Below are 20,425 nucleotides of genomic sequence, written 5' to 3' on the forward strand. Positions count from 1 at the left end.
CTTCAACATTATAATTGTAATAATGTTGGAAGAATTACCAACAATATGTTAGGTAAAAGGACACAAGTGCAACTAATGTGACATTTTATTGTGGCAACGTTTCGCTCTCCAGGAACTTCATCAAGCAGTTACAAACAATACATGGACACAGATGATATATATAGGCTTCGAATGATGTGTAGTAGTTGTAATACTAATATTAGTAGTAGTAGTAGTAGTAGTAGTAGTAGTAGTAGTAGTAGTAGTGATACATGTGGTAGAAAATGTAGACTTTTACATGAGTAGCCCAAATATAGGTTGGGCAAATATTTCTGTTTGCTGGATAACAGAAACATAGATTGCTGTACTGGTCGCTTTCCATTGATGTTGGCTGACCTGAGAGAGAAAATTATTTACCATGACTCTTTCTATAGCTGTCTTGTCAGAAATGGGCTGACGTAATTATTTAAATGAGCCTCTAGACTGCATCATCTCCATCCATCCTTCAGAGTGGAGACACTGTACTTTTCACCTTCAGAACTACAGCATCCACATCCATCCTTCAGAGTGGAGGCACTGTGCTTCCTACCTCCAGGGCTACAACATCCATCCTTCAGAGTGAAGGCACTGTACTTCCTACCTCCAGGACTACAACATCCATCCTTCAGAGTGAAGGCACTGTACCTCCCTCCTCCAGGACTACAATCCACATCCATCTTTTAGAGTGAAGGCACTGTACTACCCGTCTCCAGGGTCCCTGAACACCTTCATAAATGTCGTCTTGTTCGCACTCCACGTCAAAGCCTTAAAATAATTTGTCTTCGCTTCCTCTAATTTATCACACTTCAGGTGGATTGGTTCGTAAATACCCAAAGAGTGAAGTAAGCGATATTTAGATGCCTTTATTATCTACGACATCTCGACCACACAGCACACATGATGCAGTCAGTGTTGAGGTTCCCAGAGTGGGCGAAACGTTGACATAAGCAACCCCAGAAGAAGGACTTTTGTGCGGTTTACTGAACTGGTTTCTTTTTTTTTTTTCTCTTGTTATTCTTCCTCCATTTTTTCTCTTATTATTTCGCTCATAACACGAGAATGCTTCACCCGATCGTCTTCAAATTGTCAACACTGGTGAACGGCAACTAAGGTCAGGTTCTTTGAACAACTGACATTTTCACGTATCCTATAACCAAAGTTGTTGAACCTATCCCCAGCATCCTGGAACTGCTCAGATAACTTACAAAAGAATCAGTGGTGGAGCGTCAAACATTCAAAGTGATGCCACCTAATTCGAACGTCTGGATGTATCTGGAAGACGTATAAGAACGTCTGGAAGACGTATAAGAACGTCTGGAAGTATCTGAAGTGTCTGGAGTCCAGACACTTCAGATACTTCTGAAGTGTTCCTCGACTCACTCCAGCTGAGGGACTCATTACCTCAATCTCCTGATCTTCACTATTCTTCTCTGTAGATAAATGGTTCAGAGAGCCAACAAGTTGATAAATTAGACACATGTGCAACACTTGGGTATCTTTATTGAGGAAACGTTTCGCCACACAGTGGTTTCATCAGTCCATACAAAGGAGAATCTTAAAGAACAGGAAGAGTTTGAGGAAGTCTGTCCCTCAGCTTGAGCCGATGTAATCAGTCCATCGATCTTGAAAAGATTGATGGACTGATTACCCAAGTGTTGCACATGTGTCTAATTTATCAATCTTATCTGTATTGGACTGATGAAGCCACTGTGTGGCGAAACGTTTCCAAAATAAAGATACCCAAGTGTTGCACATATGTCTAATTTATCAACTTGTCGGTTCTCTGAACCGCTCGTCTGCATTACTGTGTAATGAACACTTATCAGTGAGAGGTAACTACTCACGCTGAGAAAGAAACAGGTTGCAAGTTGATACTTGTGCAACACTTGGATGTCATTGTTGTGACTAAGGGTGTTGTTAAATTAGACACATGTGCAACTCTTGGGTATCTTTATTGAGGAAACGTTTCGCCACACAGTGGCTTCATCAGTCCATACAAAGCATAAACTTGAAGAACAGGAGGAGAATGGGGTAATCAGTCCCTCAGCCTTGAGTCGATGTGGTCAGTCCATCAATCCTTGTACGTCAACATGACCAGGGACCCAACAAAAAACAATATCTCTGTGTCTGCTAGAGATACGGCGTAACCAAAGTTGGATATGAAGAACTAGGGGGGTGAGGTGTATCGAATTTCCGTATAGCCTGTAAAGCACTAAGGGAATCTGAAACGACTACAAATGGTGACACGGGCATAGATGCAATACGGATAAGTGCTACAAGAATGGCATACAATTCAGCCGTAAAAATGCTAGTCAGGGATAAAAAATGCCTTCACACGACACTATCCGGAAATACTGCTGTGAATCCGACGCTATCAGATGACTTAGAACCATCGGTGTACACCGCGATGGCAAAGATTATTATTATTTCTACCTTTGCTTCTAGATTCAGTTTTCTAGGTTCTTCCACTTTTTGTATCTCACTCCGCAGACACAGTATAATTCACAACCAAGCTTTCTCGCGGTATATTGTGTGTGTGTTTGTGTGTGCGTGTGTATGTGTATGAGTGTGTGTGTGTGTGTATGAGTGGGTGTGTGTGTGTGTGTGTGTGTGTATGAGTGGGTGTGTGCGTGTGTGTGTATGAGTTTGTGTATGTGTGTGTGTGTGTGTTTATGTGTGTGTGTGTGTGTGTGTGTATGAATTTGTATATGTGTGTGTGTGTGTGTGTGTGTGTGTGTGTGTGTGTGTGTGTGTGTGTGTGTGTGACTCAACAATCAATATTTGCACCAATAACTCACTACAGTTGTGACCGGGTGTGGAAGTGTGAATTGCTCATTACACTATAATTTGTTCATGATTGTAGCCATGTATAAACGTAAGTAACCATTCTTACAGTATTCATTACCTTTGTAACTTGTGAGTTCATTACCTTGTACCTAGTTCAGCCATCCAAACTTTGGGGCCCAGTCCCTGGATCCATTACGTACCTCTGTAATCTGTAAATACCTTTGTAACTTGTCATGATTGTGACTAGACCTACCTGGAGTTCATTACCTTTGTAATTTGTGAGTTCATTACCTTTGTAAATTGTGAATTCATTACCTCTGTAACTTGCTCAGCTATCAAAACTTTGGAGTCCAGTCCCTGGACCAATTATGTACCTCTGTAATCTTTTGACTACCGCCCACAGGATGGGTATGGGGTGCATAATAAACATATTAAACTAACTAACTGTTCCCTTAAGGTCCGACAGAAAAGCGCTAATTGTCCGGAGCTCACACACACACACACACACACACACACACACACACACACACACACACACACACACACACACACACACACACACACACACATACACACACACACACACACACACAAACGTGTGCTCACACTACCATTAGAAATTCATACTTGCACTAGTCCTGCCACACCCAGGCTGAACATCATCAAACAAACTCTGCTTGAATTATTACAGCAATGCCCACTAACTGTATCTGACCCCAGTGTCTAGGGATGGGAGAACTCTTGTTTCTCATACACGCGCTCCACGATCATTCCAGACATCATCTATTTTACCCTTCACCCCGTCCCTTTCCCCACATACGTGTATACACTCTAGGGTTTCCCAAGAAATCACCCCATAAATTACAGCCTCTGTAATTCTTGCTCATCGTTTCCAAGGCTGTGAGGGCGTGATGGTGGAGGGCGTGAGGGGTGAGAGGGCGTGGGGGTTGAGATGACGTGGTTAGAGATCGGGGAGGATGAGAGAAAGCGAGGCATGGAACTAACAATTGACGCTTGATATAACAGTAGAATATAACAATAGAAGAACCTCAACAACAGTTCTTAACTTACTGAACTTGCTTCCGGTCTGTTACGTCCTCTCCCCAGGATACTGCTCACAACACCTAGTTGCCATGGGAAGCAGGTGAAGAGACACTTGCCCATGCGTCTCGGCTCGCTCAGATTTCGAACCTAGGTTTGTGAACTGTAGCTTCACTACCTGTCACGGTAAAACAATCGCATCTGCGTCTCCCGTCCGGGAGGTCTGTGGCTCAGTACCCGGAAGGGACTCTGAGCCTCTACTATTCTATCCTGAATGACAAACACAGGTTTAAAACTTTAATAATAATACAACAACAATAAAGCAGTGAGTTAGGAAGGTGTTGTGGGCGGTGAAGGCGCGAGAATAGAGGTAAACACCAGGAGACGAAGCCACTCCCACACCACCATAACAGGAAGCCATACAAGGCTGTCAAACAAGAAGAGAAAGAGACATACATCGTTGCACTCGCTGTCTTAGTCATGTGACCCTTTCAGCGGAGCTATTAGTTAACCGATGGAGACTCCGTTGGCTCTCCGGGCCACCAAATTAAAATAAAAAATACAGACCACACCTTAAGATGCGGTGACAGCCTCAATCCGGCATCAGAAACCAAGGCACACCAGACTTGTGATCCAGGGTGTACATAACTTTACAAACTTGATGTTAATCATACGGACTTAACACTCCAAGTATTGTATGTACGGTACATGTATTTCTTTAGATGGTACTTTTAGCCCCAGGCTAAGTGCTTCTCGTTTTGTGGTGGACAGGATACAACAGATTCTTTCTGACCTGCCTGAGACACGAAAATAATCACCATCTCTCGTATGCTGTCTCACAGAACAAGAGGCACTAAACCTGGGGTTAAATTTCTCTTCTGAAATTCACAAAAGGAAAATGAACTTAAACACTTTCACCTTTAAAAAGTATATATTAAATGACAGCAAATTCCAGACTAGACAAGGTAGGAGGAGTTATTATTATGAACTTCACGGATTACAAACAGGAGATGGACAGTCTGTTGGAAGACAGGGAAACGTATGAGCTTATCCACACAACTATTTACGGACAACAAACCAAACCTTTCCTACGTGATATGTGATCTGTCCTTAAGACGACTGAACTAAGCAAACATATTCTATATATAATTCCCTTTCAGCCAAACCTGCATACCTGTACTGTTTGCTCTAGAGACTCATTCAGACATTGGTAGTGTCCCACATCAACTACTGTAGCAGGTGTGGGGAAAAACCTCTCACAGATCCTAGGAAGCATCAGCATAGCGCACTCTGGGGACCTCATCAACAGGATCAAGGATACACAAAAAATAAACATATAACACAGTATCATTGATGTTACATCGCTCATCGCAAGGGTACTTATTACACAGAACTTCAACAACGAGAGGTTCACGATGTTCTCAACTTTCTTATAATTACTTTACCTACGAGGACTCCTTGTATAAACAGTCCTCTGGCCTGGTCATGAGCTCACCAGTGGATACAGTGAATTTGGTGGAGGAGAGATTAACAGTTAATATTTCAAGAGATGTAATATGGTTGAGATACGGGGACGATATCTCAGTCATTGCTTCAAGACGCCTCAACACCCTGAACCTGCTGAACAACATGAACACCGTGGAAACTCCATTGAAATTTACCATAGATTACCATAGAAGAAGATTACAGATTCCTTTTCAGGACATCATGATATGCAAAAAATGGCAATGAAGTAGATTTTAAGGTTTACCATAAACCCCGTAGCTGTTACGGGGTTTATGTTATGGGCTGACAGAAACGGCCTACCACACTTTCATTCCATCACAACAACAGAACATAATGTATGATCAGTGTTGTATTCTTCGTGAGAGCTCTAGGTAATTGTTCTTCACTTGTCTTGCTGGAGAACCAGACCGACTACATCAACATTTATTTCTGCCCTTCATCACTGACTGCTGTGTATAACCTGGGACTTTGTATAAAGTATGTATATAATCTTAACTAACGCTAACTAAATCATTTGTACGATGAGCTTTGTAGAAATAAATATTTTTGTTGTTATAAAGAAGCGGTGAGAATATTTTACACAATGCCAGACAAGACACCAACCCCAGCAGTTGCACAATCCTACCTGTTAACAACGCTTGCAGTAACCTGTCAAAGCCAACATCAAAATAGCTAGCATATGCCCTAGTACCAATCAATACCTTTGCTGGTGTTTACATCATACCTTGAGAGTGTGAGAAATATCACTCGGGTGTAACTTACAGGAACCTGAACACAAGGAGCAGAGAACATAGACAAGTTGGCCACATGACTGACAACACTTGGTGAGGTACCCCCACTCGTTACCCTGGTTCATTGTAATGCTCACTCCATCACTGTTAGTCTCTGCTTCCTGCCTCTCTTACACTTCCTGCTCCACTTGAACACTTTCTCTTTCACTCCTACCAGCTCCTTCACTCCTGTCTGCTCCTTTACTCATGTCTGCTCCTTTACTGTAACTAGTTCAACTATCATAACTTTGGGGTCCAGTCCCTGGACCCATTATGTACCTCTGTAATCTTTTGACTACCACGCACAGGATGGGTATGGGGTGCATAATAAACATATTAAACTAACTAGCGACTGCTCCTTTACTCATGTCTGCTCTTTCACTCCTGTCTCAACTCACACGACAACAACGTCGACTCCTCAACCCACACAACAAGAAACGTCAACTTCTCAACTTAAAAAACAAGAAACGTCGACTTCTCAACTTAAAAAAGACACGTACGTCGATTTCTCAACCAACCAACCCATTCCTAACCTAACTTAATATTTTACTCAAAATCTAGGTTAGGTTCTGGAAATAAGTCACTTTTACTTTTTTTGGTTATCATAGAAAATCTACATATTTGCTGCTATGTGTGATAATTTATGTAACTATTTATGTGTACCTCTACCTGAATAAACTTACTGTGCTGGGTTAGGTTGTTGTTTTTCTTGGTTTTGGAAAAAAAATTATCTTCCCATAGACACAAAATATAAATGTCTTCATTAAACAATGTATTCGGTATTGGAGAATTTACGTAACAACTCATATTAATCAAAGCAGCTTAATATTAACCGAATTTACTGTATAAAACCACTGTAAAAGATGATGGCCATTTTTTTTTTTTTGAAAACCAAGCAGCAGCCTAATGGTTTTGCATTATTTTCAGCAGCGTTGATGATTTCATTAGTTTCCTACTCTTTTTACTTCAGACACTGCCTTTATAAAGGTTAAGCCTATGATATTTTATTTTTTATATAGTGTTTCGATAGTTTCAAATTATATATAGAGTCAATATAAAAACTTTGTGGGAACTTGTGAGATAGCCACTCTAGCAGTCATTGTTGACACTGATAACAGAAGACTCCTCAAGTCCTGTCCTCACAGGTATCCCTAGGCTATACTTCTTTAAAGGGTTAATTGCCCTGCTGGAAATTTCTGACCCCTTGCACAAACCAGAACAGACGTGTACTGTGGGGTCTATCCTAGCTAGGAATTTCCTGATGGTACCAAGGCTAATCTAGATTTCTAATGGTTTCTCTTTCATCCAGAACAATAGATATTAGTACCAAATAAAGCCCCGCCTCACATACCATCAGCACGACAACATATGTGTTTGCAAATATACAGGGTCTAAAGACATCAACAAACAAACTGCTTTTCATCAGAGTCAAATGCAATGTTTCCGGCTTTCACAGAGACCTATACAAAGGATCACTTAGACAACGAATTATGGATCCCAGGGTACAACTTATTCAGATGCGACAGAAAGAACAATCAACTAGGGATAGAGGGGTTGGCCTGTATATCACTGAGTCGCTCATGTCCTCAGAACTACTAAATACCACAAATGATGTAGTTGAAGTTTTGAAAGTAAAGACTGAAAACCAAAACCTTGTCATTGTGGTTGTTTACAAGCCTCTTGATACAACTTCCCAACAATTCAAGGAACAACTTTTGAAAATTGTCTACTGCCTGGAAAATTTTCCAACCACAGTCGCAGATATCTTGTTGCTTAGTGATTTCAACTTAAGACACCTAAAATGGAGAAATGTGGCAAATGTGTTAGCAGAGATAACCCCAGGAGGCAGCCCAGATAAAAATTCACACACACACGAGCTATTAAATCTCTGCAACAAATTCACCTTAAGCCAGCAAATTTTGGAACCAACAAGACTGGAAAATATACTTGACCTTATCTTCAATAAAAATGATAATCTGGTACGAAATATAACAGTATCAAAGACAGTATACTCAGATCACAACATAATAGAAGTACAGCCATGTATGCACAGGGCTCCTGACCAGCAAAATGAGATCAGTTAAGAGGGTGTTTTCACCAAATTCAGCTTCAGTAACAGAAATATACAGTGGGATCTGATCAACTAAGTCCTAAATGAAACAAGCTGGGAATATATCCTAAACAACACATATCCGAACCTTTGCCCAGAAAAATGAACTCTGTAGCACTTGAAGTGTGCCCAAGGCACATTTCCCCAAGAAAAAAGAAGAGAAGACATAAACTAGAAAGAGAGAGATGCTCCCTCTTCAGACGAAGGCAAATAATCACAGAGCTGCTGAAAAGAGCCAGTATGTCTGAAATACGGAAGGAGGCACTGGCCAGAGTAATAGAAAATGTCGAACTTAAGGACTCGTACAGGAGCCAAGAATCACAAGAACTTAAACCATAAATAAAATTGAAAAAAAAAATATTTATTTTCCTATGCCAAATCTAGGACAAAAAACACATCCCGCTTAGAGCCCCTGACTGCTTAAGCAAAATGGTACTTACACAGATGACAGCAAAGAAATGAGTGAGATACTGAAGTCCCAATATGACTCAGCGTTTAATGAGCCGTTAATCAGACTAAGGTTCGACAATCTAAATGAATTTTCATGACAGAGACTCATAATTTGATCAATTCAAGAATTTCTGAAATCAACCTAATGCCACAGGACTTTGAAAAAGGAATAAATGACATGCTCATGCATCCTACCCCAGACCCAGACTCGTGGAACTTTGTGATCATCAAGAACTGCAAGAAATCCCTTTCATGTACATTAACTATTCTATGGAGAAGATGCATGGACACGGGTCATCCCATAATCACTAAAAACAACAGATATAGCACCACTTCACAGTAAAGCAAGTGCAAGAAATAAAAACCGATTGGACTAGCGTCCCACATCATGAAAATCTTTGAAAGGTTTCTAAGAAGCAAGATCGCTAACCATTTGTATACTCATCAGTTGCACAACCCAGGGCAGCACGGGTTTAGAGCAGGTCGCTTCTGCCTCTCACAGCTACTGAATCACTATGACATGGTCTTGGATACATTGGAAAACAATCAAAATGCAGGTGTAGTATACCTGGAGTATACCTGGAAAAGGTTTCGGGGTCCAACGCCCCCGCGGCCCAGTCTGTGACCAGGCCTCGTGGTGAATCAGAGCCTCGTCAACCCGGCTGTTGCTGATGGTCGCACGTAAACTGACGTATGACCCACAGACCGGCTGGTCACGTACTGACCAGTCCTTGAAAGGAAGTGTATTTATGCTAAGGGGCTCGTGATCCAAGGGATTGGAGCTACTCCCTCCTCCAAACCATCCGTGGATCAAACTCAGTTGCTTTCCATTCCCAAGAAATTGTTTGTCTTGTAGGATTAGCACTTCCCAAGAAAAATATCTCAAATATTGAACCACTTACCATGCTGCACATCACATTACAAATATTGAACCACTTACCATGCTGCACATCACATTGCAAATATTGAACCACTTACCATGCTGCACATCACATTACAAATATTGAACCACTTACCATGCTGCACATCACATTACAAATACTGAACCACTTACCATGCTGCACATCACATTACAAATATTGAACCACTTACCATGCTGCACATCACATTACAAATATTGAACCACTTACCATGCTGCACATCACATTACAAATATTGAACCACTTACAATGCTGCACATCACATTACAAATATTGAACCACTTACCATGCTGCACATCACATTACAAATATTGAACCACTTACCATGCTGCACACCACATTACAAATATTGAACCACTTACCATGCTGCACATCACATTACAAATATTGAACCACTTACCATGCTGCACATCACATTACAAATATTGAACCACTTACCATGCTGCACATCACATTACAAATATTGAACCACTTACCATGCTGCACATCACATTACAAATATTGAACCACTTACCATGCTGCACATCACATTACAAATATTGAACCACTTACCATGCTGCACATCACATTACAAATATTGAACCACTTACCATGCTGCACATCACATTACAAATATTGAATCACTTACCATGCTGCACATCACATTACAAATATTGAACCACTTACCATGCTGCACATCACATTACAAATATTGAACCACTTACCATGCTGCACATCACATTACAAATATTGAACCACTTACCATGCTGCACATCACATTACAAATATTGAACCACTTACCATGCTGCACATCACATTGCAAATATTGAACCACTTACCATGCTGCACATCACATTACAAATATTGAACCACTTACCATGCTGCACATCACATTACAAATACTGAACCACTTACCATGCTGCACATCACATTACAAATATTGAACCACTTACCATGCTGCACATCACATTACAAATATTGAACCACTTACCATGCTGCACATTACATTGCAAATATTGAACCACTTACCATGCTGCACATCACATTGCAAATATTGAACCACTTACCATGCTGCACATCACATTACAAATATTGAACCACTTACCATGCTGCACATCACATTACAAATACTGAACCACTTACCATGCTGCACATCACATTACAAATATTGAACCACTTACCATGCTGCACATCACATTACAAATATTGAACCACTTACCATGCTGCACATCACATTACAAATATTGAAGAACTTACCATGCTGCACATCACATTACAAATATTGAACCACTTACCATGCTGCACATCACATTGCAAATATTGAACCACTTACCATGCTGCACATCACATTGCAAATATTGAACCACTTACCATGCTGCACATCACATTACAAATATTGAACCACTTACCATGCTGCACATCACATTACAAATACTGAACCACTTACCATGCCGCACATCACATTACAAATATTGAACCACTTACCATGCTGCACATCACATTACAAATACTGAACCACTTACCATGCTGCACATCACATTACAAATATTGAACCACTTACCATGCTGCACATCACATTACAAATATTGAACCACTTACCATGCTGCATATCACATTACAAATACTGAACCACTTACCATGCTGCACATCACATTACAAATATTGAACCACTTACCATGCTGCACATCACATTACAAATATTGAACCACTTACCATGCTGCACATCACATTACAAATATTGAACAACTTACCATGCTGCACATCACATTACAAATACTGAACCACTTACCATGCTGCACATCACATTACAAATATTGAACCACTTACCATGCTGCACATCACATTACAAATATTGAACCACTTACCATGCTGCACATCACATTACAAATATTGAACCACTTACCATGCTGCACATCACATTACAAATACTGAACCACTTACCATGCTGCACATCACATTACAAATATTGAACCACTTACCATGCTGCACATCACATTACAAATTATAAAGTTCTCTATCATAAAAAACTGAACTTTCAAAATAAGTTCTTTATTATGAAGCTTCTCATAAGTGGGAACAAGGTAGTTATAATGCCTTTCATGAGTGGGAACAAGGTAGTTATAATGCCTTTCATGAGTGGGAACAAGGTAGTTATAATGCCTTTCATGAGTGAGAACAAGGTAGTTATAATGCCTTTCATGAGTGGGAACAAGGTAGTTATAATGCCTTTCATGAGTGGGAACAAGGTAGTTATAATGCCTTTCATGAGTGGGAACAAGGTAGTTATAATGCCTTTCATGAGTGGGAACAAGGTAGTTATAATGCCTTTCATGAGTGGGAACAAGGTAGTTATAATGCCTTTCATGAGTGGGAACTAGGTAGTTATAATGCCTTTCATGAGTGGGAACTAGGTAGTTATAAAGCCCCTCATGAGGGGGAACTAGGTAGTTATAAAGCCCCTCATGAGGGGGAACTAGCTAGTTATAAAGCCCCTCATGAGTGGGAACTCGGTAGTTATAAAGCTAGGTAGTTATAATGCCCCTTCATGAGTGGGAACTAGGTAGTTATAAAGCCCCTCATGAGTGGGAACTAGGTAGGTAGTTATAATGCCTTTCATAACTAGGTAGTTATAAAGCCCCTCATGAGTGGGAACTAGGTAGTTATAAAGCCCCTCATGAGTGGGAACTAGCTAGTTATAATGCCTTTCACGAGTGGGAACTAGGTAGTTATAAAGCCCCTCATGAGTGGGAACTAGGTAGTTATAATGCCTTTCATGAGTGGGAACTAGGTAGTTATAATGCCTTTCATGAGTGGGAACTAGCTAGTTATAATGCCTTTCATGAGTGGGAACTAGGTAGTTATAAAGCCCCTCATGAGTGGGAACTAGCTAGTTATAATGCCTTTCATGAGTGGGAACTAGGTAGTTATAAAGCCCCTCATGAGTGGGAACTAGGTAGTTATAAAGCCCCTCATGAGTGGGAACTAGGTAGTTATAAAGCCCCTCATGAGTGGGAACTAGCTAGTTATAATGCCTTTCACGAGTGGGAACTAGGTAGTTATAAAGCCCCTCATGAGTGGGAACTAGGTAGTTATAATGCCTTTCATGAGTGGGAACTAGGTAGTTATAAAGCCTTTCATGAGTGGGAACTAGGTAGTTATAAAGCCTTTCATGAGTGGGAACTAGGTAGTTATAATGCCTTTCATGAGTGGGAACTAGGTAGTTATAATGCCTTTCATGAGTGGGAACTAGGTAGTTATAAAGCCCCTCATGAGTGGGAACTAGCTAGTTATAATGCCTTTCATGAGTGGGAACTAGGTAGTTATAAAGCCCCTCATGAGGGGGAACTAGGTAGTTATAAAGCCCCTCATGAGTGGGAACTAGGTAGTTATAAAGCCCCTCATGAGTGGGAACTAGCTAGTTATAATGCCTTTCTTGAGTGGGAACTAGGTGATTATGAAGCCCCTCATGAGTGGGAACTAGGTAGTTATAAAGCCCCTCATGAGTGGGAACTAGCTAGTTATAATGCCTTTCATGAGTGGGAACTAGGTGATTATAAAGCCCCTCATGAGTGGGAACTAGGTAGTTATAATGCCTTTCATGAGTGGGAACCAGGTAGTTATAAAGCCCCTCATGAGTGGGAACTAGCTAGTTATAATGCCTTTCATGAGTGGGAACTAGGTGATTATGAAGCCCCTCATGAGTGGGAACTAGGTATAAAGCCCCTCATGAGTGGGAACTAGATAGTTATAAAGCCCCTCATGAGTGGGAACTAGCTAGTTATAATGCCTTTCATGAGTGGGAACTAGGTGATTATGAAGCCCCTCATGAGTGGGAACTAGGTAGTTATAAAGCCCCTCATGAGTGGGAACTAGGTAGTTATGATGCCTTTCATGAGTGGGAACTAGATAGTTATAAAGCCCCTCATGAGTGGGAACTAGGTAGTTATAATGCCTTTCATGAGTGGGAACTAGGTAGTTATAAAGCCCCTCATGAGTGGGAACTAGATAGTTATAAAGCCCCTCATGAGTGGGAACTAGGTAGTTATAATGCCTTTCATGAGTGGGAACTAGGTGATTATGAAGCCCCTCATGAGTGGGAACTAGGTAGTTATAAAGCCCCTCATGAGTGGGAACTAGGTAGTTATAAAGCCCCTCATGGGTGGGAACTAGATAGTTATAAAGCCCCTCATGAGTGGGAACTAGGTAGTTATAATGCCTTTCATGAGTGGGAACTAGGTGATTATGAAGCCCCTCATGAGTGGGAACTAGGTAGTTATAAAGCCCCTCATGAGTGGGAACTAGGTAGTTATAATGCCTTTCATGAGTGGGAACTAGATAGTTATAAAGCCCCTCATGAGTGGGAACTAGGTAGTTATAATGCCTTTCATGAGTGGGAACTAGGTAGTTATAAAGCCCCTCATGAGTGGGAACTAGGTAGTTATAATGCCTTTCATGAGTGGGAACTAGGTGATTATGAAGCCCCTCATGAGTGGGAACAAGGTAGTTATAAAGCCCCTCATGAGTGGGAACTATGTAGTTATAATGCCTTTCATGAGTGGGAACTAGGTAGTTATAATGCCTTTCATGAGTGGGAACTAGGTAGTTATAATGCCTTTCATGAGTGGGAACTAGGTAGTTATAATGCCTTTCATGAGTGGGAACTAGGTAGTTATAATGCCTTTCATGAGTGGGAACTAGGTAGTTATAAAGCTCCTCATGAGTGGGAACTAGGTAGTTATAATGCCTTTCATGAGTGGGAAGTAGGTAGTTATAAAGCCTTTCATGAGTGGGAACTAGGTAGTTATAATGCCTTTCATGAGTGGGAACTAGGTAGTTATAATGCCTTTCATGAGTGGGAACTAGATAGTTATAAAGCCCCTCATGAGTGGGAACTAGGTAGGTATAATGCCTTTCATGAGTGGGAACTAGGTAGTTATAAAGCCCCTCATGAGTGGGAACTAGGTAGTTATAATGCCTTTCATGAGTGGGAACTAGGTAGTTATAAAGCCCCTCATGAGTGGGAACTAGGTAGTTATAAAGCCCCTCATGAGTGGGAACTAGGTAGTTATAATGCCTTTCATGAGTGGGAACTAGGTAGTTATAAAGCCCCTCATGAGTGGGAACTAGGTAGTTATAATGCCTTTCATGAGTGGGAACTAGGTAGTTATAATGCCTTTCATGAGTGGGAACTAGGTAGTTATAAAGCTCCTCATGAGTGGGAACTAGGTAGTTATAATGCCTTTCATGAGTGGGAACTAGGTAGTTATAATGCCTTTCATGAGTGGGAACTAGGTAGTTATAATGCCTTTCATGAGTGGGAACTAGGTAGTTATAAAGCCCCTCATGAGTGGGAACTAGGTAGTTATAATGCCTTTCATGAGTGGGAACTAGGTAGTTATAATGCCTTTCATGAGTGGGAACTAGGTAGTTATAAAGCCCCTCATGAGTGGGAACTAGGTAGTTATAATGCCTTTCATGAGTGGGAACTAGGTAGTTATAATGCCTTTCATGAGTGGGAACTAGGTAGTTATAATGCCTTTCATGAGTGGGAACTAGGTAGTTATAAAGCCTTTCATGAGTGGGAACTAGGTAGTTATAATGCCTTTCATGAGTGGGAACTAGGTAGTTATAATGCCTTTCATGAGTGGGAACTAGGTAGTTATAATGCCTTTCATGAGTGGGAACTAGTTAGTTGTAAAACCCCTCATGAGTGGGAACTAGGTAGTTATAATGCCTTTCATGAGTGGGAACTAGGTAGTTATAAAGCCCCTCATGAGTGGGAACTAGGTAGTTATAATGCCTTTCATGAGTGGGAACTAGGTAGTTATAAAGCCTCTCATGAGTGGGAACTAGGTAGTTATAATGCCTTTCATGAGTGGGAACTAGGTAGTTATAAAGCCCCTCATGAGTGGGAACTAGGTAGTTATAATGCCTTTCGTGAGTGGGAACTAGGTAATTATAAAGCCTCTCATGAGTGGGAACTAGGTAGTTATAATGCCTTTCATGAGTGGGAAATAGGTAGTTATAATGCCTTTCATGAGTGGGAACTAGGTAGTTATAATGCCTTTCATGAGTGGGAACTAGGTAGTTATAATGCCTTTCATGAGTGGGAACTAGGTAGTTATAAAGCCCCTCATGAGTGGGAACTAGGTAGTTATAATGCCTTTCATGAGTGGGAACTAGGTAGTTATAAAACCCCTCATGAGTGGGAACTAGGTAGTTATAAAGCCTTTCATGAGTGGGAACTAGGTAGTTATAATGCCTTTCATGAGTAGGAACTAGGTAGTTATAATGCCTTTCACGAGTGGGAACTAGGTAGTTATAAAGCCCCTCATGAGTGGGAACTAGGTAGTTATAAAGCCCCTCATGAGTGGGAACTAGGTAGTTATAATGCCTTTCATGAGTGGGAACTAGGTAGTTATTTTAATGATATATGTTTAAGTTTTAAAACTTTAATATTTTAAACCTAAATACTATATTCATCAATATACATATATATATATATATATATATATATATATATATATATATATATATATATATATATATATATATATATATATATATATATATATTCTATTCAGTACATAATACTGAGTTTTATTTATTTTATTTTTTTTTTCAACTCGTCGGTCTTCTCCCACCGAGGCAGGGTGACCCAAAAAGAAAGAATATCCGCAAAAAGAAAATACTTTTATCCTCATTCGACACTTTCACCTCACTCATACATAATCACTGTCTTCGCAGAGGCGCTCAGATACGACAGTTTATTTTATATATACTTAATTAAAAATAAATTTTGTATGTAGTGGCTTTGACATTTCCTTTTATGAGATACACAGACTTTGTGAAAGACTTCAACAAGTGCAGCCATGTCGTAATAGCACACGAAATGCGTGATAAAGGAATAACAGGAAAGTGGGTAGACGGATCTATAACTTCCTAACAAATATAATACAAAGAGTAATAATAAAGAGAGTAAAGTCAGAGGCGGCTACAGTGAAAAACTCTGTTCCACAAGGCACAGTACTCGCCCCTATCCTTTTCTTCATCCTCATATCTGACACAGACAGAGATGTAAGCCACAGCACCGTGTCCTCCTTTGCTGACGATACCAGGATATTTGCATACGAACCCGAAGGTGGAATTTTTAGTCCCAATAAATTTCCACAAACTTAATTCGCTAAACCTTCATAACGCGTCCAGAAAATCGGTACACTCAAGACCACTGTGGAGGTAGGGGTAGGGGTCGGGGTAGGGGTCGGCCTAGGAAAGGTTGGAGGGAGGGGGTAAAGGAGGTTTTGTGTGCGAGGGGCTTGGACTTCCAGCAGGCATGCGTGAGCGTGTTTGATAGGAGTGAATGGAGACAAATGGTTTTTAATACTTGACGTGCTGTTGGAGTGTGAGCAAAGTAACATTTATGAAGGGGTTCAGGGAAACCGGCAGGCCGGACTTGAGTCCTGGAGATGGGAAGTACAGTGCCTGCACTCTGAAGGAGGGGTGTTAATGTTGCAGTTTAAAAACTGTAGTGTAAAGCACCCTTCTGGCAAGACAGTGATGGAGTGAATGATGGTGAAAGTTTTTCTTTTTCGGGCCACCCTGCCTTGGTGGGAATCGGCCAGTGTGATAAAAAAAAAAATTCTGCAGTATACAAGTAATGTAGTTTACGTGCAATAAAATATTGGTAAGTACAAAAGTCACTAATGATGTGGTATACACAGTAATAACTAAATGGTTATAACTGACCATAATTTTTAAAAGGGTGGACCGGTAAGCCAGCGGAAGGCCTCTATCAGATGACCAAAAGCTCCAACGGCAGGTCGTCATCTGGCTAAGATCCTGTTTCCTGACGAACCTTAAGAGATAAGATAAGATTTCGTTCGGATTTTTAACCCCGGAGGGTTAGCCACCCAGGATAACCCAAGAAAGTCAGTGCGTCATCGAGGACTGTCTAACTTATTTCCATTGGGGTCCTTAATCTTGTCCCCCAGGATGCGACCCACACCAGTCGGCTAACACCCAGGTACCTATTTGCTGCTAGGTGAACAGGACAACAGGTGTAAGGAAACGTGTCGAATGTTTCCACCCGGCGGGAATCGAACCCGGGCCCTCCGTGTGTGAAGCGGGAGCTTTAGCCACCAGGCCACCGGGCCACCCGTAACTTAACCTAACCCATATACGCAAATTTACTTTTTGGGGGTTATCTTGGGTAATTTACACTGTATGATAATTGTACTTATGGGTACCTGTGCCTAAATAAACTTACTTACCGACTTGTTTACTTGCAGAGTTTGCCTGGGCCTGCCAGCCATCATAGAAAACCTATCAAGGTGGCAGACAAGGATACAGAAAACAACATTAAAGTGGATGTGGCGAGGAGGGAGACTACGTTATTCTGGGAGAGCCATGATCGCCGCCGCCACCATCTTCCTCCAGCACACTCTCTCCATCCTCTCTCTCCAGCGACCCCTGCGGCGCCTCCCCCACCTCTTCATCTTTCTCCTCTTCTCTCTAACTTCCTGCAACAGTGGAGTAACAGCACAGCAGACAGTGAGTTTATATTTGAAATATGCATCCAGCTGCTCACTCCCTCACTCCCTTTAAAGAGAGCAATTCCACTTATGTTCTTTTGTTATACCTGTATTAAGGTTCAGTCTCATCTATATTTTACCCCTAATTTAATAATTAAGGATATAAATACTTGAATAATAACTTGTGGTCTTTTGTGAGATTTGAGGTTGGAAACATAGTAGACTAGACAGAATTTTTCCTCAAATGTTGACCAGTGGAATGAATGCATTAAAGGAGGAATTAGTAAGTGCTGCAACAATTAGAAATATTAAAAATTTATACGATGAAGAGAGTATTGAAGACGAGACAGCACGAACATAACTCTGGTACTGTACTTACAAATATGTAATCACACAATTGGAAGTTAAAGACTCAGATGAGTCAAAGAGATGTTAGAAAATATTTCTTAGCCATAGAGTTGTCAGGAGGTGGAATAATCTGGCATGTGATGTAGTGGAGGCAGGAACCACGCATGGTTTTAAGACGAAGTATGATAAAGCTCATGGAGCAGGGAGAGAGAGGACCTAGTAGCTATCAGTGAAGAGGCAGGGCCAGGAGTACACAAAACATACACACACAGAACGAAATGCTGCAATGGGGGCAACTAAATCAACTCATGGGATGCAAAGGGAAATGCAGTGGGAGAATGAAAGGGAGAGGTCAGTCTTTGTTTATGGGGTCCAGGAAGTTGAAGGGAAAACTTATGAAGAAGACAGGGGGAGACAAAAGTGATTGAAAGTATCATGAAAGCAGTAGAAGAGGACGACATAACCCAGTTGGCAATTTTTTCTGAGAATAGGGGGATTTGCATGGGAAAAAAACTGACCAGTCAAAGTGATCTTCAAGGCAGAATCGGCTCAAAACAGGATCCTGCAGGAGAAAGCATGACTAAGGGACATACCGATGTACTAGACGGTGTACCTAGACCATGATAGAACACAAGAAGAAAAACAAACTGAAAGAGAGGGTACAAAGTTGCAAGGAGGAAAGAGAAGCAAAGACGGAGATGAGCAGGAGAACCCTGATTCAGGAGGAAGAAAAAATACAACCTCCTTTAGAACCACCTTATGGGTGATTTCAATCACAAGGAGATGGATTGGGAAAACCTGGAGCCACATGGGGGTCTCGACACATGGAAAGCCAACATGTTAGGGATACTACCAGAGAGAGAGAGGTGAGGATGAACCAGCAAGACTGGACCTCGTATTCACCCTGAGCAGCTCAGACATTGAGGACATCACAAATAAAAGGCCCCTCGGAGCTAGTGATCACGTGGTCCTGAGTTATGAATACATAGTAGGGTTACAAGTGGAGAGGGTAACAGGAGTAGGATGGGTAAAACAAAACTACAAAAGGAGGAACTACATAGGCATGAGGAACTTCCTGCTAAAGGTGAAGGAGCTGCTAAGTGAACTTGATACCTCAAAGATGGTGGGACCGGACATCTCTTCATGGGCCCTTAGAGAGGGAGCAGAGACTGTGTGTGCCACTAACAACAGTTTTCAACACATCCATTGAAACTGGGCAACTACCTGAGGTATGGAAGACAGCAAATGTAGTCCCCATTTTTAAGAAAGGAGACAGATGTGAGGCACTAAACTACAGACCAGTGTCATTGACATATATAATATGCAAAGTCATGGAGAAGATTATCAGGAGGAGAGTGGTGGAGCACCTTGAACAGAACAAGATTTTAAACAATGACCAGTATGGATTCAGGGAAGGAAAATCCTGTGTCACAGATCAGTGACACAGGATTTTTATGACAGTTTTATGACAAGGTAACAGAAGTGAGACACGAGAAGACTGGATAGATTGCATTTTCTTGGATTACAAGAAGGACTTCGACACAGATACTCACAAGAGATTAGTGCAAAAGCTAGAGGTCAGGCATACATTGCAGGAAGGGCACTGCAGTGGATCAGAGAATACCTGACAGAGAGGCAACAACGAATCATGGTACATAACGAGGTGTCAGAGTGGGCGCCTGTGACGAGTGGGGTTCCACAGGGGTCAGTCCTAGGACAAGTGCTATTTTTGGTATAGGTGAATGACATGACGGTAGGGATAGACTCAGAAATGTCCCTGTTTGCAGATGATATGAATTTAATGAGAAGAATTAAATTGGATGAGGATCAGGCAGGACTACAAAGAGATCTGGACAGGTTGCAAGCCTGGTCTGGGGAAGAGCAAAGAAGACCGCAGAGTATTGGCTAGGTGGCCAAAGACTGCAAACCTCACTCAAGGAAAAGGATCTTGAAGTGAGTATAATA

General features: G+C 41.3%; 1 protein-coding gene across 3 annotated transcripts in view; it reads left to right on the plus strand.

Moving 5' to 3' along the window:
* Window positions 1–20,425, plus strand: part of LOC128690332 (mucin-2-like) — a 297,641-nt gene that overhangs the window by 213,029 nt on the left and 64,187 nt on the right. For all 3 annotated transcript variants that reach the window (XM_070090460.1, XM_070090462.1, XM_070090461.1), the window contains one exon: window positions 17,870–18,131. In XM_070090460.1, the coding sequence (XP_069946561.1) occupies window positions 17,949–18,131 (183 nt within the window). In that variant the 5' untranslated portion in view covers window positions 17,870–17,948. The remainder of the gene's footprint in view (window positions 1–17,869; window positions 18,132–20,425) is intronic.

The sequence above is a fragment of the Cherax quadricarinatus genome, chromosome 32 (assembly GCF_038502225.1).
Source record: "Cherax quadricarinatus isolate ZL_2023a chromosome 32, ASM3850222v1, whole genome shotgun sequence".
In the NCBI taxonomy this organism is placed as follows: domain Eukaryota; kingdom Metazoa; phylum Arthropoda; class Malacostraca; order Decapoda; family Parastacidae; genus Cherax; species Cherax quadricarinatus.